The 20,621-nt window shown below is 39.4% G+C and overlaps 2 protein-coding genes across 2 annotated transcripts in view; one reads left to right on the forward strand and one right to left on the reverse strand.

Moving 5' to 3' along the window:
• Window positions 1-1,703: 1,703 nt before the first annotated feature.
• GGACT (gamma-glutamylamine cyclotransferase) lies at window positions 1,704-11,667 on the forward strand. Its single transcript, XM_053455324.1, has 2 exons — window positions 1,704-1,750; window positions 9,784-11,667. The coding sequence occupies exon 2, from the start codon at window positions 9,789-9,791 to the stop codon at window positions 10,257-10,259; it is 471 nt and encodes a 156-aa protein (XP_053311299.1). The 5' UTR covers window positions 1,704-1,750; window positions 9,784-9,788; the 3' UTR covers window positions 10,260-11,667.
• A 3,885-nt stretch (window positions 11,668-15,552) lies between these two features.
• PCCA (propionyl-CoA carboxylase subunit alpha) overlaps window positions 15,553-20,621 on the reverse strand; it is a 167,036-nt gene continuing 161,967 nt past the window's right edge. Inside the window, exons 23-24 of the mRNA XM_053455323.1 lie at window positions 17,325-17,402; window positions 15,553-15,851 (exon numbers count right to left, since the gene is read on the reverse strand). Of these exons, the coding sequence (XP_053311298.1) occupies window positions 15,783-15,851; window positions 17,325-17,402 (147 nt within the window). The 3' untranslated portion in view covers window positions 15,553-15,782. The remainder of the gene's footprint in view (window positions 15,852-17,324; window positions 17,403-20,621) is intronic.

The following is a 20,621-nucleotide window of genomic DNA, read 5'->3' on the forward strand; positions in this document are numbered from 1 at the left end:
TAATCGTACTTTCTTCCTTAATATCACCCGTCTGTTATTAGTGTGGTTGTGAGCGCATACCTTCATACTCGCATGAGAGATTTACTTTCTAGTTTGTAAAAGCGTAATATTTTATTTTTACATTTAGGTTTCTTTGTAATATTTTGCAATTATTCATTTGTTTTTGTATGTAAAGTTCAAAAAGCAGTCCTATGTTTGTAAGGTACATGCTGTTTTTACGTAGAAAATGTGTATCTCAGTTGGTATTTAAAGGAAAACTCTATTTAAACGTATTTAAACACTTTAGTAAAGCAATGATTTCACAATGCAGCTCCTGTTTTGCAAAATATAGCCGCAAACCAAATTTAGAGATTAACTAAAAAAAACAGCAAGGGACAACATGCCACCAATACCAAATAACACCTTAAACGTGCTTAAACCGAGGATGATTTAAACAGCTCATGTTTTCAAAATCTTAAAACAATGCCTTAATTTAGTGCAGTGGAGTTTTTTTACAAATTCATTTAAAGAAAAATGTTTGTGTCAATGTTGTGTTTATTGTTATCTGCCTTCTGTGTTCTTAATAAATCTGTCAGGACTGCCCCTTGTGTTATAATTATTGAATTGTAGAACATTGGGATGGTTTAGATTGTGAGTAAAGGCAATGGCGTATTCTGACCTGTGACGACTGTTACTTTAGTCAAGGGATCCAGTTATAAGAGGGGATCGCTAATATCACCAATGGGCCCATTAATACAATGGTGGGGTATGCAGAGTCGGCAAAGTCCTCCATAATTTCCCCTCTTCTTTTAAAAGTGGAACGCCGGTATTTAACATCTTATCCTGACACCCATAAAAAAAATGGCAGCTGTGCAGGGGAGGTGGCAGACGGTGCTGCCCTGGGTTAGGCCTAGTACAACGCCAAAGGTAAATACGCTGCTAAATAAAGGTATATGTGCTGGTATTAATGCAGGTGACTGGTGCACATGGGCTCCATCCTAGCCTTTTCTTTTAAACTTAGAAACTTGGGAAAAGGTTAACCCATGAACTGGTTTATTAATTAAAAACATTAACTAAATATAGTTTTAATTAGTGATGAATTCTCATGGCTTAGTCAGAATGCAACATAACCCCAATGATAATGTCCAAGCAGCTACTACACTTTACTTTATAAAGCCTACTAGTACCCAGTCATTTGAGTTTATCAATGAGCAGCACTGTATTCATTAGACTATGACATAGAAATCCTGAACTAGTTATCTATTTTTCCTGTGTAAGTATACCGGTCCGAACAATGTGAGACTTGGGAACGTTCGGTTATAATCGCCATGTATATTGAAGAAGACTCTTCTTGGTGGAAAACCAGCTGTACAAATACCCAGCTACTTTTTCATTAGCTGTATGTGACATCGTAAGTCTTCTTCCTTAGATTTCTAAACTTAAGTGGCGAAATTGAGGTGTATTTTGGAAAACTGTATGATACATTTTATGATTTTGTATTTACAGTTATTTATAGTGTTGTTTTTCCTTGGCTTTGGAATATGTGAATGAACACTTGATCTTGTGAAACAAAGCGCCGCTCTTTTTCTAGTTTTCATTTAACTCCCAGTGCAGGTCGATCAGAAAGTTTTTTTTTTTCTGTTTTTTTTTTCCAGGCTGGGTGGCGCCTCTGAAGTCACCTGAATGCAGAAAGGTGATCTAATAACTCATACTGTGAACAAAGCACTTCGTGAAACTGTGTGCGTGATCAGTGTCCTGGTGATAAGAGCTGGTGAGTTGGGTGTGTAGCCCTGCAATAAGAGTTAAACTGCACGATTTTCTTTCTGTACTAAACTACGGGACATGTTACATAGAACTACATAAACCATTTTAACATGCTTTGCCAACGCACAATAATCCACATTCTACATAGCATTACTAAGGACATGTCGATGTATTTGATCAGTTTTCCGTGGGATTACTATGCTATCTGTGGACGGGTCTGAGTACTCGTGCTGTGGTGTGCAGCCTAATGCCGTAATTAATTTAGATTTTTTTTTCTACATGGAATTGTTGAATTTGTTGTGTTGAGAACACAGTGCACAATATAAGTACCAAAAACCATAGGGTTTATTCTCGTGGTGTATTAAGAGGTATTTCAACTCACTATCTCTGTTAAGCTGTAACTTTGTAGACATAATGAATCCTCTAGTTTTATATTATTAGACTTTCTTCTGAACATCAAGCTGAATCTTTTTTTATGGTTTCTTTTAAAACTTTAGGTAACTTGTTCAGTTTTAATACAGAGATTAGATGCTGTTAAGGTGCAATGCTAATATTCCCTTAATGTCTGTATACCGACTGTAGTTACCCAACTTCCCCTGCTTTGATCCTCAAAGTCCAGGCATTTCCAGGATATCTTCCACCACATCCAGGTTTGCGGTGAGGGGATTAGCTGTTGTGCAGCATGTTTCTGTCCAAAACACTTGAAGGGATGCATACAGGGGGAGCAATTTTTTAAAACAAAGTCTTTACTCGCTGATCCGTTACTTTTCAAACACTTATTCTATAACCACAAATAATTATTTGGGAACAAACTCACATTTTATAAATGACTAAATATACTGCCCCAAATGCGTGCCACCTTCTAACCTGTAGCCCCATGTCCAGTAGGTATCATGAATTTAATGCCACCCTTAGTGACTTAGACTCTAGGTTTGGGACGGGAACAATTCTGAAATATCACATCAGGCCCTCTAACTTTTTGTTTTATTGTAGCCATGTTGTAAAGTAAAAAGACTGTTGAGCGAAAATCAAATTGGTTCCTGATAGTAATGTCTCCTACTACCCCATCCCACACACAGTCACTTTTTATTAAGGTCAAGGGGAGAAACTTGATATGAATTGGAGGAACGCTTTGAAGAGATCTGGGAGGGTATATTGCTTGTCTGCCTCAATTATAAAAAAATAAATAATAATAATAAAATAAAAACAATCATATTAATAATATTGAGTGTCATAGCCCATCATTATTGTGGAAAGCCAATGACATTTTGCATACAAATCTACAATTTCAGAGACAAAAAAGTTACTGTGGCAACCATCTCTACGTCAAATTCCACCAACACAATGGAAATGTAGTAATAATAGAGGATGAGGTTTCCTTTTTAAGAGTAGGGGATTTTTTAACATCTCTTTATATTAATTAGCAAATGCATAACAAAACAAATGAAGAGGGAATAATTGGGGTACGGGCACAAATATAATGTGTTAGATGCAGGATTTTGCACTCATAAATTACTGGGTTCTAGTGCTAGAGACAATACAATATCATTAGACATATTAAATAATGTGTACCAGAGAGCTTTTTTCTATGCTTGAATCTTGAATGACCTATCAATGACAACTGGAAGGCAATGTGGCCTTTAGCAATAAAAATATGTTATGCATGATTGCCCTTATTTTTCTATGGATCAGTTCACGTTTAAATTATTAAGTGACCTAAAATCTCAGTAGTTATATGCCACAATTTTCCTAGGAATTAGCTATGTTATGCTGGTGACACCATGTGTTGAAATGGAAAGAAAAAAATAATAAAAATAATTATGATTTTAGCATTATGTTGTCTAGTTCATTTGAAGGGGTTCTACCATTTTGCAACTGTAATATTTAAAGATCAAAACTGTGTATGCATATATGGGGAGAGAGAGGTACATATTGAGTATGTGTGTTTATATATATATAGTAATATATACCGTATTTGCTCGATTATAAGACGACCCTGATTATAAGACGACCCCCCAAAATCTGAATATTAACTTAGGAAAAAAAGAAAAAGCCTGAATATAAGACGACCCTAAAGGAAAAAAGTTTTACCAGTAAATGTTAATTCATGTAAACTATTTTTTTTAATAAAAGCTATGATTGAGAAAAATATTTTTTTTTTGTTTTTATTTCTTGTATTTTCCAACCTGTCCCCCAGTTACGCACATCTGCCCCCAGGCTTGCCACACCAATATGGCACTGTGGCCCATGATATGCCTTTTAACCCTCTATATGCCACTGTGCCCCATGGTATGCCTTTTGACCCCCTATGTGCCACTCTGCCTCCAGAAATGCCTTATACCCCTATATCCCATTCTGGCATTTAGGGGGTTAAAATGCATATTATGGGGCAGAGTGGCATATAGGGAGGTATAAGGCATTCCAGGAGGCAGAGTGGCATTAAGGGAGTTAAAAGGCATTATATAGAGCACTCTGCCTCCAGAAATGCCTTATACCCCTATATGCCACTCTGGCATTTAGGGGGTTAAAAGGCATATTATGGGGCAGAGTGGCATATAGGGAGGTATAAGGCATTTCAGGAGGCAGAGTGCACTATTAAATGCCCCCTTAACGCCACTCTGCCTCCTGAAATGCCTTATACCTCCCTATATGCCACTCTGCCCCATAATATGCCTTTTAACCCCCTAAGTGCCAGAGTGGCATATAGGGGTATAAGGCATTCCAGAAATGCCCTACACACACACACACACACACACACACACACACACACACACACTTACTTACTTACTTACTTACCGGTGCTTCCAATTTCCTGCTGTATTGCCGGGGCAGCGGGTTGACGTCTCATTCCGCGGCAGCCGGAAGGAGGTGGAGTTGGCAGCGGGGGTTTGTATGCGTCCGTCGCAAATACCTTCCCCGGCTGTCAGAGATCAGGAACTCTGATCTCTGACAGTCGGGGAAGGTATTTGCGACGGACGCATACAAACCCCCGCTGCCAACTTCACCTCCGGAAGCACCGGTAAGTGTGTGTGTGGGGTGGGGTGGGGGCGACGACAGGAGGATCCAGGTCCCCTGCAGCGGTGCGGGGGATCTGGATCTTAGTCTCCTAATCAGACCTCTATTTGAGGTCTGATTAGAAGACGACCCCGATTATAAGACGAGGGGTATTTTTCAGAGCATTTGCTCTGAAAAAAACCTCGTCTTATAATCGAGCAAATACGGTATATATATATCCTCTCAATACGTATCTCTCTTCTTATATATGTATACACAGTTTTGAATATATATATATATATATATATATATAAACAGTATCTCACAAAAGTGAGTACACCCCTCACATTTTTGTAACTATTTTTTTTATTATTATTAAAGTATACAAAAGTATACAAATCTTTCTATAATATTTTTGTAACTATTTTATTACATCTTTTCATGTGACAACACTGAAGAAATGACACTCTGCTACAATGTAGTGAGTGTACAGCCTGTATAACAGTGTAAATTTGCAGTCCCCTCAAAATAACTCAACACACAGCCATTAATGTCTAAACCTTGGAAATTCATAGAGCCCATAATAAATTTATTGATGAATGTAAACATGTGAACAAATTAGTCCACTTGTGTATGAAGTGAGATATTACCAGCGATCAAGCAAGACCTTAGTTCTTAGTATTCATTTTGGCCCAGTCAAATAGCAATTTTACTAAGTTTTAAACAGAAAAATTACCCCAGCAAAAAATAATTATAATAAATCTTTGGAGCTGAATGATGAAACAAAAATAAACAACAGAAGCGGGGAAAGAGAGAATACCACGGAGTCTGTACTAAAATTGAAAACAGGTCTAGGCTGACGCTCTACGACGCTAGTGTCGGGATACAAGATGCATTAAGTGCTGCCCAGGGTGCCAGGGACAGTTCATGACTTCCAATACACTAATGGTTACACACACTACATACCATTATGAACGCAGCTTGTGGACAACCTGACCGTCTGTTTTATGAGCTTGAACACTGCTATTTAGTGAACAGGTCTTGCCGTTGGAGCAAAGGAGCCTTAAATCGCCTAAACAAGTGTAACTGTATGGACGGGTGATGGGCACGACATGTCTAAAGGCATGAAGGCGTTTCTCCCCTTAGCTAGTGTGTTCTGGTCTGAATGCTTCCTCTGTGACTACATAACATCTCCTAGAACACGTCCATCTCGTATTAAATAAACATTTTAAATGAGTTACATTTAAAGAAATATTTGATCGTATGGGTGTTAAAAATACCATCAAAGAGTCATTTTGTAGTAGCCTACGAGTGATTTTACTCTACAATACCCTTGTTTGTTTTTACAAAACTGGAGTTTGCAGTTTCTGAAAGAACAACCGCTGTGAGGGGAACATAACCCTTAAATTTCAAAGCGAGCCTTAATTCCTTTGGTGTCTGCAGCTAATGTAGGAAAGGTGCTTTGCCATAAACTTTGGAAAGCTCTAGCGAGGTTTCAAAAGGGTCATGCAAAGCCGGAAACTCTTGTCTTTGTCATAAAGAAAATAATACATAACAAAATGCAAGCTGAAAAAGAACACTAACAGGATGCAATCTCATGAGCCCAGTTTGGCACGTTGGCTTGCTTTAACCATTTTCTCTTAGGAAGTAGTCTTTCATATATTACGTTACATCGTGCGGAAAGGATCTTCCAGGCCTGCGTGGGTTAAACGTCACAACAGAAGGAAGACCGGCCCTAGAAATAACTTCATTCGGGCCAGACGGAGCTCGGTTTAAAGTTCAGCTTTTTTGTTTTTTCACCTGCTTCCTATAGTTCTAAGAAACTTCTAAAGTATGAATATGTAACTACAGAGCATCTGATCTCACAGCCAAAACACTACATTTTTCTCAAGAGAAAATTACGACTCTTGAAAATATATATTTTTTTTATACTTGAATCTTGAATTTTAGTACAATAAATGTCAGAATCCTGTCCAGAGTTTAAATTTGCATTGTCCCCAAATTCTTCTAGTTTTTCCAACCAAGACATAGGGGGTGGTTGCTCCTTGAAAACCTGAAATAATTTAGAACAAGGCAGGTAGAAAGAGATCATGATGGTGCATTTATACACTTCTATAATGCCCTCCTTTCTTCTGTCTCTTTATTCTTTCACCACAGCAATTTTGAGATGAGTGACAAGTTCTCTCACTCTTTGGGTAAGACCTACACCACCGTTCAAGTTATAACTCGGGGTCAATTGGAAATTGTTGTTGCTTTTGAAAAAAAACAAATTTCGTCCATTAAAATAACATGAAATGGATCAGAAATACAGCGTAGACGCTGTTAATGTTGCAAATAACTATTGGAGCTGGAAACAGCAGATATCTTCAGTTTATCAGCAATGATCACTCCTGTGTCCCAATGCCATGTCATGATCGCTAATCCAAGTTTACATTTATAGCGGCTAATTTTATATTAGCTGCTTTCATGGAAAACAATGTGTTAAGGGACCCCAAACTTTCGAATGGTGGTGTATGTATGTCTTAAGCATTTATTTCCAGAACCACAACACTAAAGGATTTTAAAAAAAATGTTTTAAAAGTCAAGATGCTAACCATAGTCCTAGTTATTCTAAAAATATTCCAACAGTTCATTTATTTCATTGATTACAATCAGCCATATTGAATGTGTTAAAACATTACGATATGTCAAGTTTATTTCTGATCACATCACTCTTCCCAGTGTATAAATGTATTCCGGGTACTTCTTTAAACTGTAAGCTCTAGAAAACAGAATGCAAAATTATATATCTGTTTTACCGACGTTCCTGTCGGATTAATCCTTTCTAATAGATACATCATTTCAACATGATACTAGCTAGACAGTTTCAGCTAGCAGTATGTGTGAGCCTGGCCACCATAGAAACCATTTGGGCCCGTTATCAATTTAGTTTCAATGCATTCATTCGTCCCCTAATATATATTATATATGTATATATAAACACTCTCTCTCGCTCTCTCTCTCCTCTCATGATGGCGAGCTGGCCCTGGTACGTGGCAACTGGCTGAATAAATGTTTGTCTCCTGTTTGTGCTGATATCCAGCACTTGGTTGCATTCGTGGTAAAGTCAGCCAGCTGTCCAGGTAACGGTCTCCAGTACGCACCCCACTGACTCCAATCCATTTGTCTTGCAATGAATGGTTGGGCCACAGATAATGTTGGAAACGACACCACATTCTTTATTTAAAGGGTTTCCTATAAAGAGGTCAAAACATTCTCATCATCACTAAACAGCATGTCTCCAGTGTGGCAAACACCTGGTTTGTAGACGGAATTACTATTACTGAAAGAGATGCCATCCAAGCCGCTGCACCGAACGTGTACCTGCGGGCGGCAAACCGTGACTACACGGCCAGGAGCTGCGAGGAACCGGCAAGTCACGTGGCTGTCACGTGACAGCAGTAACCGGCTTGGGGGGGGGGGATCTGCTGTGTTCTGAAAGCAGGAAGCGGATTATAAACGAGGGGTCCTGCCGGGTGAGTTTTAACCTGGGAGAGAAGGTCGCGAGAGGGGTCGCCGGGGTCACTATCGGCAGTGAATGCGCTGTGTCAGCATCGGGAGTGGGCAGCCCGCAGTGTATCGCCAGCGATATCATCATGCAGTAGCATACGCGTTATTCTGTGTGTCCGGGACCGGAAAAACTCACTAAAGGCAAAAAATAGTTATGTTAAAGCAGGAAAACGAGTCACGGATGATCAACTCTCATCATGCTCGTCCAGGAAAAGGGTGCTTTCGTGCTATTATGTTGCTTGAGTGGTCAGGAAAGGAATTTAGCCCGTGGTCTGTGTGTAAATAAATAAAACTTTTATTATATTGTTATTATATTCATAAGCATTGCATAAGTAGTTTTTTTTTTTTAAAGATAATGTGTTGTTTTACTGTGAGGAACAGTTTGCTTTAAGTTGTCTATTAATGAAAATCTAGAGAATATACTTATTTATGTAAGTATATTCTCATTAGCCGCCAGCACCTAAAGGGTTAAAGGAAAATGAATAAAAGAAAGACAGGGAAATATATATATATTTTATTTAAAAGACTCATCTCTTCCCCAGTAGCACTGGCCAAAATGTCCTTATAGCACCTTTTTTTTTTAAAATGTCTTCTACCTGGTTTCTAGATTGATTGGTTTTGACGTCTAAACTGTTGAATTTGAGCGATTTTATTCACTATTCATTTTTCTGATTCAAAGCGAACATGAGTGCTTTAATCCCCTTATAAGAAGTAATTGCAGGTTTTAGAGCTGACCTCTGACCTTCGCCGATCCCTTCTGGTACGGTTCTCTTCCTTTGAGACCAGTTTGGGTCATTTCAAAACGTAGATGTAATGAGTGCTCGAAATCATTCGATCGCCAGCCCCTGGTTTTCTACCAACACCGTAGGCTGCTACAATTGATCTATCCAAAATGATTTTCTAAATTAATATTATCAACTTAATTTTATACTTTTTTTTGTAGTTTTTACTCACCTTCTTTTCTAGAATTTTAAGAGTTTTTAAAAAATATATATATTTAACTGTAGATCTAGAAAAAGAAATAGTAATAAACATGGAAAAGTGCAAAAAAACCCCAAAAATTTCTTGCAGGAAGCACACAATTCAAGGATTAAAGTGCAACCTGACTATCTGTATCATGAAAGAATACGTTTAAGGTGTTTTGTTTTTTAATACAAAGTTATGGAGGACATCAGTTTATAATTTTATAGGAGAATCGGATCTAAAACAAAGGTTGATTTTGTAACATTTTTGAAGTATATGTCCATGTTTCTCCAAGTCTTTTATCAGGAGCACTCATCGTGCCTTTAGAGATGAGCACTAAATATAATATCCCACAGCCTGATTAAAAGGGCCACATTACCTGTGATAGTCTTTCTGTCAGGGAGGGTCGTAGTTACCGTTCTATTCCGTAATACCTTTGTTGGATAATATAATAGTGTCTACAGGAGAAGCCTCCATTTAAATAGGACAGAAATCCGCACAGAAATAAGAGTATCTTGTTTTCTCTGTCCGTAGGAAACATGGTAAACATCTTTGTGTATGGAACTCTTAAGAAAGGACAACCAAACTACCACATTATGACAGATGGTAAGCGAGGAAAAGCGGTTTTTAAAGGCACTGGGAAAACCGCTGAAAAGTACCCACTGGTTATCGCAGAGAAAGCCAACATCCCATTTTTACTTAACGTCCCAGGAATGGGACACCATATTGCTGGAGAGATTTATTCAGTTGATGACCAGCTGCTTAAGTTCCTGGATGAGTTTGAAAGCTGCCCAGACATGTACCAACGCACCCTCCAGAGAATTGAAATAGTGGAGTGGGAGGACAAAGAGGATTCACCTGAAGATAGACCAGATGCTAACAGAATTATAGAATGTTTTGTCTACAGCACCACAAGCTACCGGCCAGAGTGGCTTAATCTCCCTTACCACGACTGCTATGATTCTTTTGGGAAGCACGGCCTTGTTTATGTTAATCATCTGGACAGATGATAAAAACAGAAACATAAAGAAGAAAGAAAATATTGCATATCCTACAACCACAAAAGATCCCAGCATGATGATCACAAACGTCCTTCCAACAGGAAAAGGGTTTTGAAGGACAAATGATTAAAATGTAACACCTGGTCACGTATGTTTGCTAATAAGATATTGTGCTATGTAGTCAAACATATACATATATTTGTACTAAATGTGGATCAGGGTACACAATACCTAAGCAACAAAACATAACCCTGTGCAAAATCATGAAAATGTAACTTTAAAGGCAAAATCTTTAAAGTGACCAAATACTTGGAACTGGGATGCATAACATAAACGTCTTATGTTTGGGATAAGTAATATGATTTTAGATATTTTTGTATAATAATTATATATATTTTATACCAACTAAATAATTGAGGCTGGTGTTTTGTCAATAGTTTTTTTCAATGGGAAATTTACAGGGACAAAATGTCACAGTGATCTGTTTATTACAATATCTGTAATAATGCAATGATGACCAGGTCAATGGAAATCAAAGAAAATAAACATCATTGCAAATGGGGATGGAAATTAACTCTCTTAAATCTAATGTTAGTTCAGTTGAGGCGGATCTGTTTCATGGGTTTACATTGTACGCCAACTACTTTAAACGCACAGCTGCTTGAAACTGTATGTAATTTAAGAAAATATTTAAATAATTATGCAAATACATGCATTCATTTGAAAAAGGATCTCTTAAGACATGTTTGTGATGCTATAATTTAACATAACTATTTTAGAAAGTATGAAAGTTATAATTAAGGCAATCCACTGAACATTAGAAGAGACCTGGGTAATCACTGAAAGTGTTGTGTCAGGAGAACAAGAAAAGACACAATAAAAGAAGACATTGCCTTTTATTTAGAGATGGTAAAAAATGGTGGTCGTTGTCTCCTGGGTGTTCATTTTACGAGCAATGGTTGTGCTGCAGCCTCCATAGTTCATCTTCCAAGCCATCCACTGCCCAACTACTGCTGCATTCCTTGAAGCCTTTCCTCTAGGCACATATCAAGCTTCAAGCGTTTTATTATTTATCAAAATACTATGTGTTTTCAAAGCCCAAGGTCCATTTGTCGGGTGAAGTTAGCTTCTGGTGCTTCGAAGTGCCAAATAAGGCCAGCGTGTAAGGGAACCATGACACCGGGGAAGGGCTTAGGGGCGCCCTACATCTATATTTCAGTTAAAAACACAATAATGTTTTCTTTGCATCGGTTTGTCTTTTGACGCTTTAGAAAACTTTACTCTTTGATTTTGCAGTAATTCTTTTTTGATGTATATATAATGCCCCCCCATTGTGAATGTTCCTACTAATATGGGTCCCTATAGCTTTGGTTATCATGGTGATGAGTTTCTGCCATTAAAACAAAGTCTTATTCTGGTTGTCATGCCATCTTCAAATAGTGTGTATAAGGAGCCATAAATATTACTTGGCCAGTATAAAGGCTTTATTTTATGCTTGATGAGTATTGATGATAGTGCTGTATATTTTATATATATTTCTAATCTATTTTCCACTGAAATGACAGATCAAAAGGCATCTTTACAACCCCCCACCCCTGCAGCTATGTCACTGGGAGGCAATCAATGGAAGAGCATTTAGTAGTATAGACACGTATTTTTATATATATATATATATAGGATGGCTTTGCTTACAAGAAGGGTTGGTGGGAGAGGCTGCCACATAATTTAAGATATTTTAAACGTATTGCCCTCAGGTTATATATCCAGGAATCAAGGAACCTAATGCTATATGATATCTCCTAGTGCATATCATTTTTTTAATAAAAAACATTAAATATATCTTGTAGAGTCCAACAAACACTTCTCCTAATTTCCCATATTTAAATGACAGAAATTGCAAAAGTTAAAATTATAAATATTTTCTTCTCAATCAGCTTTACAACTGTAATTACCGTATTTGCTCGATTATAAGACGACCCTGATTATAAGACGACCCCCCAAAATCTGAATATTAACTTAGGAAAAAAAGAAAAAGCCTGAATATAAGACGACCCTAAAGGAAAAAAGTTTTACCAGTAAATGTTAATTCATGTAAACTATTTTTTTTAATAAAAGCTATGATTGAGAAAAATATTTTTTTTTTGTTTTTATTTCTTGTATTTTCCAACCTGTCCCCCAGTTACGCACATCTGCCCCCAGGCTTGCCACACCAATATGGCACTGTGGCCCATGATATGCCTTTTAACCCTCTATATGCCACTGTGCCCCATGGTATGCCTTTTGACCCCCTATGTGCCACTCTGCCTCCAGAAATGCCTTATACCCCTATATCCCATTCTGGCATTTAGGGGGTTAAAATGCATATTATGGGGCAGAGTGGCATATAGGGAGGTATAAGGCATTCCAGGAGGCAGAGTGGCATTAAGGGAGTTAAAAGGCATTATATAGAGCACTCTGCCTCCAGAAATGCCTTATACCCCTATATGCCACTCTGGCATTTAGGGGGTTAAAAGGCATATTATGGGGCAGAGTGGCATATAGGGAGGTATAAGGCATTTCAGGAGGCAGAGTGCACTATTAAATGCCCCCTTAACGCCACTCTGCCTCCTGAAATGCCTTATACCTCCCTATATGCCACTCTGCCCCATAATATGCCTTTTAACCCCCTAAGTGCCAGAGTGGCATATAGGGGTGTAAGGCATTCCAGAAATGCCCTACACACACACACACACACACACACACACACTTACTTACTTACCGGTGCTTCCAATTTCCTGCTGTATTGCCGGGGCAGCGGGTTGACGTCTCATTCCGCGGCAGCCGGAAGGAGGTGGAGTTGGCAGCGGGGGTTTGTATGCGTCCGTCGCAAATACCTTCCCCGGCTGTCAGAGATCAGGAACTCTGGAACTCTGATCTCTGACAGTCGGGGAAGGTATTTGCGACGGACGCATACAAACCCCCGCTGCCAACTTCACCTCCGGAAGCACCGGTAAGTGTGTGGGGTGGGGCGACGACAGGAGGATCCAGGTCCCCTGCAGCGGTGCGGGGGATCTGGATCTTAGTCTCCTAATCAGACCTCTATTTGAGGTCTGATTAGAAGACGACCCCGATTATAAGACGAGGGGTATTTTTCAGAGCATTTGCTCTGAAAAAAACCTCGTCTTATAATCGAGCAAATACGGTATTTCACAATGCCTGCAGAACAGAGAATGGGGTTCAGGAAGCTCATTTGCTATATAGGTGTTAATATAGGCACTTTTAACAACAAAATGCAAACAAATCACTCATCATTCCAAATCGAAGCTTGATTGTACTAGGAATAGTTACAAATTCCGCTTGCATTCGTTTCAGTTTTCTTTCCAATATGTGGCTTTCCATGTGCTGTGCACAGGTTTTTCCCTATATGAATAAAACTTATATACCTCATGGATCCGTTTTCACTGGCTACTGGGAATTTGATGTCTTTTCCATGCCCTAATATAATAATCAGTCAATGTTCTCAAGTTTCCACCCACTGATGGACCATTTAAAATTAACAGCAATACAAAGAACTTTCATTACGATTAGATGATACAATACATACACTATATTGACAAAAGTATTGGGACATACCTTTTTATTACTGAATTCAGGTGTTTCAATCAGACCCATTGCCACAGGTGTATAAAATCAAGCACCCAGCCATGCAGTCTGCACTTTTGGGAAAGATTTGTGGGGGAAAAATGGGTCGTTCTAAGGTACTGTGATAGGATGCCACCTTTCCAATGAGTAGACCCCTTTCTGTTCCAGCATAGTCCAGAATGACATGGTTGGATGAGTTTGGTGTGGGAGACCAATGAACTGGCATACACAGAGCCCTGACCTCAACCCCATCGAACACCTCTGGGATGAACTGGATAAGAGATTGTGAGCCAGGCCTTCTTGTCTCTACTGGATGAATAGATAGAAATTCTCACAAACATTCAAAAAATCTTGTGGAAAGCCTTCCCAAGAGAAGTTGTTTTAGCTGCAAATGGGGAGACCAACTACATTTTCTATAATTTCTATGTATTTAGAAAGCAAGTTAGAATGCAACCTAAAAGTATTTGTTGGTGTAATGGTCAGGTGTCCCAATACTTTTTATTAATATAGCGTATATTAACTAGATTACCTGTATTCACACAGGTGATCTAACAGAAAGAAATGAGCCTAGCTCCCAGGACCTTAAGCTACCAATATTAGACAGTTCCACATTGACTTCCCGACAGCCACTGGAAACAGATCCACATGTTTGCGCATTTACCAAATTGAAGGAATGGGAATGTGTATGGAAAATCATTGGTATTCAGTACTTTGAGAGATCCAAGACAAAGGCCCAAGTGATTGCAGGGCAGTATCAAATCAGAAAGCAGGCTTGTTTTATGGATCTAACTGAAAATAATTATTTTATTAAAATCAGTGATTGGCTTATACAGACACAAACCATGATTTCCATGAGTAGATATGGGAGCAGATGTAACAGATTAAAAATCAACGGTTGAGGTAGTCGGAAAGAATTGTATATAAATACAGCACTTCTGTTCTTGAATACCAATGGGACCTCACACCAGTCATCCCCAAGCTATGCTGGTTTTGGTATATATTACAAGTACAGGTAGACCTTCATAAGGAGGGAGATGGTATGATAGATACACAGATGGAAGGTCACAACTGTCTTACTTTCAGGCTACTTGAAGACTGAATAGGGGCCCTAATGTATTTAAGAAATGTAATTTGGTTTTGTTAAAGATTATAAAAAAGGCATAAAAGGCAATAAATCTGTATAACAAATGTATCATATTTGTAAAGATGTTTTCAATCTCATCATTGTGTACATGGTGATATGTCTGATACATAAAATGTAAACAGTGTGATAAAGAAAAACAAGCTGCACCAAACGATTTCAGTTGCCCGGCTCAGTCTGTAGAAACCCCTTAGTAAATAAATTGGTTGCCCAGTCAATCGTATCCTCTGGGAACCCCAATACGTTTTCATCAGGCCTTCATAAAAGGTGACGTATACATATAAACTTACAGTGCAGTCTGAATACCTAATCTGTGCCTTTAGTAAATGCTGTGCGCTGCCCAACATATGATTCCACCACACATGGCCCTCAACATTTCAAAAATGCCTTTAAATGGCATTTGGCATGTCAGCATGCGTTATATTATGGTGTTCTGCATAGCAAAATGTAAAAGGTGCAAGCAGTACCAGCAAATATAAAATGGAGATGTTATTAGAGTTGGACACTTGACAGCAACAAGGATTTGTAAAGACTTTAACCTTTACTGTATCAAAAAGATAATTTTATTTCCATAAGAACCCAGAACTGGTCTAATACAGTACCAATATTAATTACACATTTGTTGGAGTAGATTGGGGGATTTCAGGGCGATCTTGCTCTTCGTCCATCCCATGTTCATTTATAATAAATATAACAGTATAAAGTCTGCTCTGGAGGAATGTCATCTCAAAACTTGCATCTGGGTCAGTTTTCGGTAGTAAGTGGCGGGTTTACTCGAGCTGCACCAGTAGGTCACCTTCTCCCACAGTCTCACCAGGCTTACAGTGTACCGCAGCAACCTGAAAGCACATTCCAAAGAAGTCAGAGACAAACAGTTCTCTATTGTCCCTCTACTGAATGAAAAGGCACAAAAAAGCATTTGTTCATAAATGTTAGAAATAGTTCAGTGCTTTAATACTTCATTTCATATTGACTGCTATTTAAGTTACATCATGAAATACCTACCTCACAGATTTCACATGGATGTACCGTATTGGCTCGGATATAGGCCGCCCCCGTATATAGGCCGCACCCTAAAAGTTTGGTGCTTTTTTAAAGAAAAAGTTTTTTTTCTTTAAAAAAGCACCAAAGAAAACATGCTGCCACTCTGTCCCCCCTCCCCGAGATACGCTGCCACTGTCCTCCCTCCCCGAGATACGCTGCCGCTGTCCTCCCTCCCCGAAATACGCTGCCGCTGTCCTCCCTCCCCGAAATACGCTGCCGCTGTCCTCCCTCCCCGCGATACGCTGCCGCTGTCCTTATCTGCCCCCCCCCTCCTCGACTTACCGGAGCAGACTCCCGGGTGTCTTGCGGGGCCGGCGAGGGACATCTACGCAATACGCGTATGCAACTTCCGGTACCGGTACCGGAAGTTGCATACGCGTATTGCGTAGATGTCTCCCGCCGGTCCCGCAAGACACCCGGGAGTCTGCTCCGGTAAGTCGGGGGTGGGCAGAGGTAAAACGCTTAGATAACCTCCCGTGCCGGTACTCCCCCCCCGTGGGAAGTGCTGGCAGGGGAGGCTGTCTGAGCGTATCGAGGAGTAGGATACAGGTCCCCTGCACCGCTGCGGGGGATCTGTATCTTAACCCCGCTGCCTGCCCGGCGCCCGGGACTGCATGTCCCGGGCGTCGGGCGCTAGACCCCGAATATAGGCCGCACCCCCACTTTAAAAACTTTAAGTGGGGGAAAAAAGTGCGGCCTATATGCGAGCCAATACGGTATTTAATGTTCCTCTACACCTGGATTTTTTTTTTACCACTCCAACAAATCAGTAAGTTGTAAACAATGTAAGATTTAAATTTAAATTTGTTTTGTTTTGCATGATAATTACTAACCATGGATGCCTTCTGTAAATAGTACCTTTAATATAAACGAATGGATCACACTGGTACCCCCCAAAAGGACAATTCCCTTTCTAAATCATTTTCAGGGTTGCTACATAGTTTAGTCTAACTCCCAAACAACCAATTATTAGTGCTTAATTGTATAGTATGTATCACTATATTGCTTGGCCATTTCATAAATGCGCGAATTAAAAGTGGTACCTCAACTTTTCTGTGAAGGCACCTAATGTATATAAGGGGTGGTCTTTTATGGGATCAAAGGCTCTTGTGTCATGGATTACAGATGGTTTTCCTGAAGCAGATGCATGCAACAGACTACGCCTATGAAAATAAATGTTTCAAATGTGCTCCTATAATGAGATCAATGTATCTTAAAGTATTAGCATTTATACATGTTCATTTATAAGCCCCTCCAAAGATTAATACCTTTCCTGTTTTAGCAGCAGTCATGCTGTTCTGCATCTTCATGGCTTCAATTACACAGATCTCCTGTCCTTCTGAAACCTAAGACACAATAGAATAGAAAATGTTTTAAGGTATGTGCAATAATGTTCTTTATTAACAAATCCCAACAAAATACATGGTAGGGGTGGTCACTTCAGTCTTCCATGTTCTGTAAAGTCACATTTTAAATATCCTCCGTCACACGTCACAATAAGACAGGGTAATCACTGTGTTTACAGGGTTGAGGTGTTATCAATTAAACCTAGACTATCCAGTGTAAAATATATCTGATGACTTCCTAACTGTCCTAATTTTCACAGGACATAGTCCTGGTTTTTGGCACTCTGAGGCTTTTGTAGGCAACAGTGCAATTTGGGGAGAACTCTCACCCACACTGACACCAGCCAAACTTTTACTATCTCCTGCTGCACCCCCCAACTTAGTTGTCTTGTTTTGGATACATGAAATGTTGGGGGGGGTTATGTCACTGTATATGTGCTACATATTAAGCGTGAACTGGGTAAAAACTGGTAAAAGTGGAACAATCACAGGGAAGATCCCATTGGTTGCTATTATGAATGCCCTACTTTCCTCGATAATGGCCCTTTCTACATGTGATTTGATAACTTCGAAGAAGCTCTTTGGGCTTAGAACGCAGAATAAACAATTCTACACTAACTGGTTCATCGACGTGCATGCTCTGCACCTGGAAAATGTGTAAAACAATATTAAACAGCTTTTTGAAAGTCCAAAGCTTTTGCTTCCTGTAACAGGATGTAGCCGGAAGAACCACTGAATCTATGCCATCTGTGTCACCAAAGTGATGTACATACGAGCTTCTGACCAAAACTTCTTCAGCTGCTGACACACTGCTATTTAACATTTTTTGATGTTGAGATATTCAGAGTAAAAAAGCACAAATGCCAGGATTACCCGGTAATTTGCATATACATTACATTTATATAGCGCCAGCAGATTCCATAGGGGACAATGAAAATATTTAACAATAAAAAAACAAAAAAAAAAAAACATTAACATATGTTAGAACATACTGGTACAGTAAGAAGGGTACTGCTCGTGAGCTTACAATCCAATACCATTATTAGTATTGCAATACTATAGTTACTGAAAATATACGACAAAAAACAGTGTTTTATTTTAATAAATAAATCACTGGAAACGTATTCGACTGTTTGCATTACATAGAAAATCAGGCATCAGTGGTCACAGTAATAATCACTGTGACAAGTGGCTTTCGTTGCTACCCATAGAAAATGGTCACAAGCCCTACAAGTCTTTTTGATAAACTCAATCTGTGCTGATGTATTTCTGCACTGTCTAATTGGTATAAAGTTTGCAGATCTCCTTCCCATATCTTTCATCCAGCTTTCTGCGTCCTCTCCTTTGACATGAAATGTCAAAGTTCACATTCGCATCCGATTATCAAAGTAGCCCTCATTAGGCAGAAGTCTGCCGTGCACCTAAATGAGTTAGCTCCAAGGATCAGTCACTACGTATAACCCAAAGACTTTCACATTTGAAGGGAGTCTAGATGCGACACAGAATCGCCACATTCAGAACTTTCAGACGTCTCCAGCCGACGATTAATTACGAGTGGTGGGAAATAAAACCCACTAAAGCCAGCTGCTTGCCACGGTCGGCAAAATTGCTATAATGGATATAGGCTGCCAATTTTCCATTTTATTGGCAAGCTTTCCAAATGCAATTAGGGAAATTATAAATTATATGGAAATCTATCAAGTCCCTTTTTAGATTTTCTTCCCCAGGGACTTGTCTTCAAGCTTATCACTTGACTTTGTTGTGCTAACGATTTAAACTTCTTTTTATTTCTATCTTTTGGGACAGAATTGTCTCCCTACTCCCAGCGTGATCACATAAGATGGAAAGCAATTACGTTTTAGTGAGAACAAGTATCCCTGGTTCTGCTGCCTCCCACCTCTAGTCGGTGGGTTCACGGGCATACGCGAGGTGGCCAGAGGTACTGGAGAAGCATCACGTTAAAAGCGAAGGCGTGAGCTTCACTGAACGCATTTATCAGAAACCTTTGCTGCTCACCAAGTGCTATCTGCTTTGGATTAAAAGCATGAAAATGAAATGCAAGAGCTAAAATTGCCGATGTAAAGGATGACTGCACAGTGCTCCATTTCTCAATTTCATCCTTCAGAGCCACAAAATGGGGTGATACAGAAACTGGATGAGATTTACAGTAACAGCTGTGGTCTTCGCACACGGGGGAGCGACTTCTAATATGCTAAGGTCTGCTTCGAGGAGGCAGGATGACGCAAAACATGACATTCCATGGAAGGACAGAGATGCCGTTACTATTTGCACCTTTACATATTCGCACTCATGATAATTTAGGAAGTCATGCTGTTTTGCAGAGAGGAACTAAAAAAAGAAAAAAATACAGCGATAATGGAATACGAGTCTTACATTCTTACTTCATCTGTTCTGTGCCAACATTAGAAAATGCATAGGAAACCGTGCCAGTGGCATATGGTTCTCTTCTCAGGGAAACGTTCCTACTAAAGACAGGTTCATCAGTCATTGGAGGATCTGGGTGAAAAAAAATTAGCTACTGATGGATGGTATTTAGAGCTTACCTGCTGCTAATACATTACCAGAGAAAGACAGGTTTCCAAAGCCACATGACATTAGAAACTGCAGAGCGTGCATCATGTACGCCAGGTTATACAATGTAATAAATAAGCTATTTAAACTATGCCTAGAATTAGGCCCACTGCACGGACCCTGGGTCAAGCCTGCGCAGGCCAATTAATGCACAGCACCTGCTGTATGGAAGAAACTCACGAAGCACTTCCGAAACATTTCAGCAATTAAAAGAAAATGGTTTCCTGTCTGTTTTGACAGCAACTGTTTCAATGCGTCAAATCATTATGTAGCCGGGAAATACAGAAAGAAAAAAAAAAAAAAAAAGAGTCTGTTTGAAGGGGGAGACGTGGAGAAGGTTGGGATAAAGCTGTTGTGTGGAATAGGACCCTTTCTTTTGTTCTTTTACACCCTGAGCCTTCTGCCTAATTTGGCAGAAAAGCACAGGGCATACAGGGGCCTTCCACAGTATCACCTTCTGCTGCACTCTGGCCCCCTAAAACGACGGATCAATATCATCCCTGCTGTTTTTTCTTCAAAAGTGAAAATCCTTCTATTACATATTTGGTGGGGGGAGGACACAGGTGCTGGATTTTAATGCGATTTTAGAGCCCCTGGATCTGAAAAAAAAAAATCAGTACAGGGCTC

This window comes from Spea bombifrons, chromosome 2 (genome assembly GCF_027358695.1).
Source record: "Spea bombifrons isolate aSpeBom1 chromosome 2, aSpeBom1.2.pri, whole genome shotgun sequence".
Taxonomy (NCBI): Eukaryota; Metazoa; Chordata; class Amphibia; order Anura; family Pelobatidae; genus Spea; species Spea bombifrons.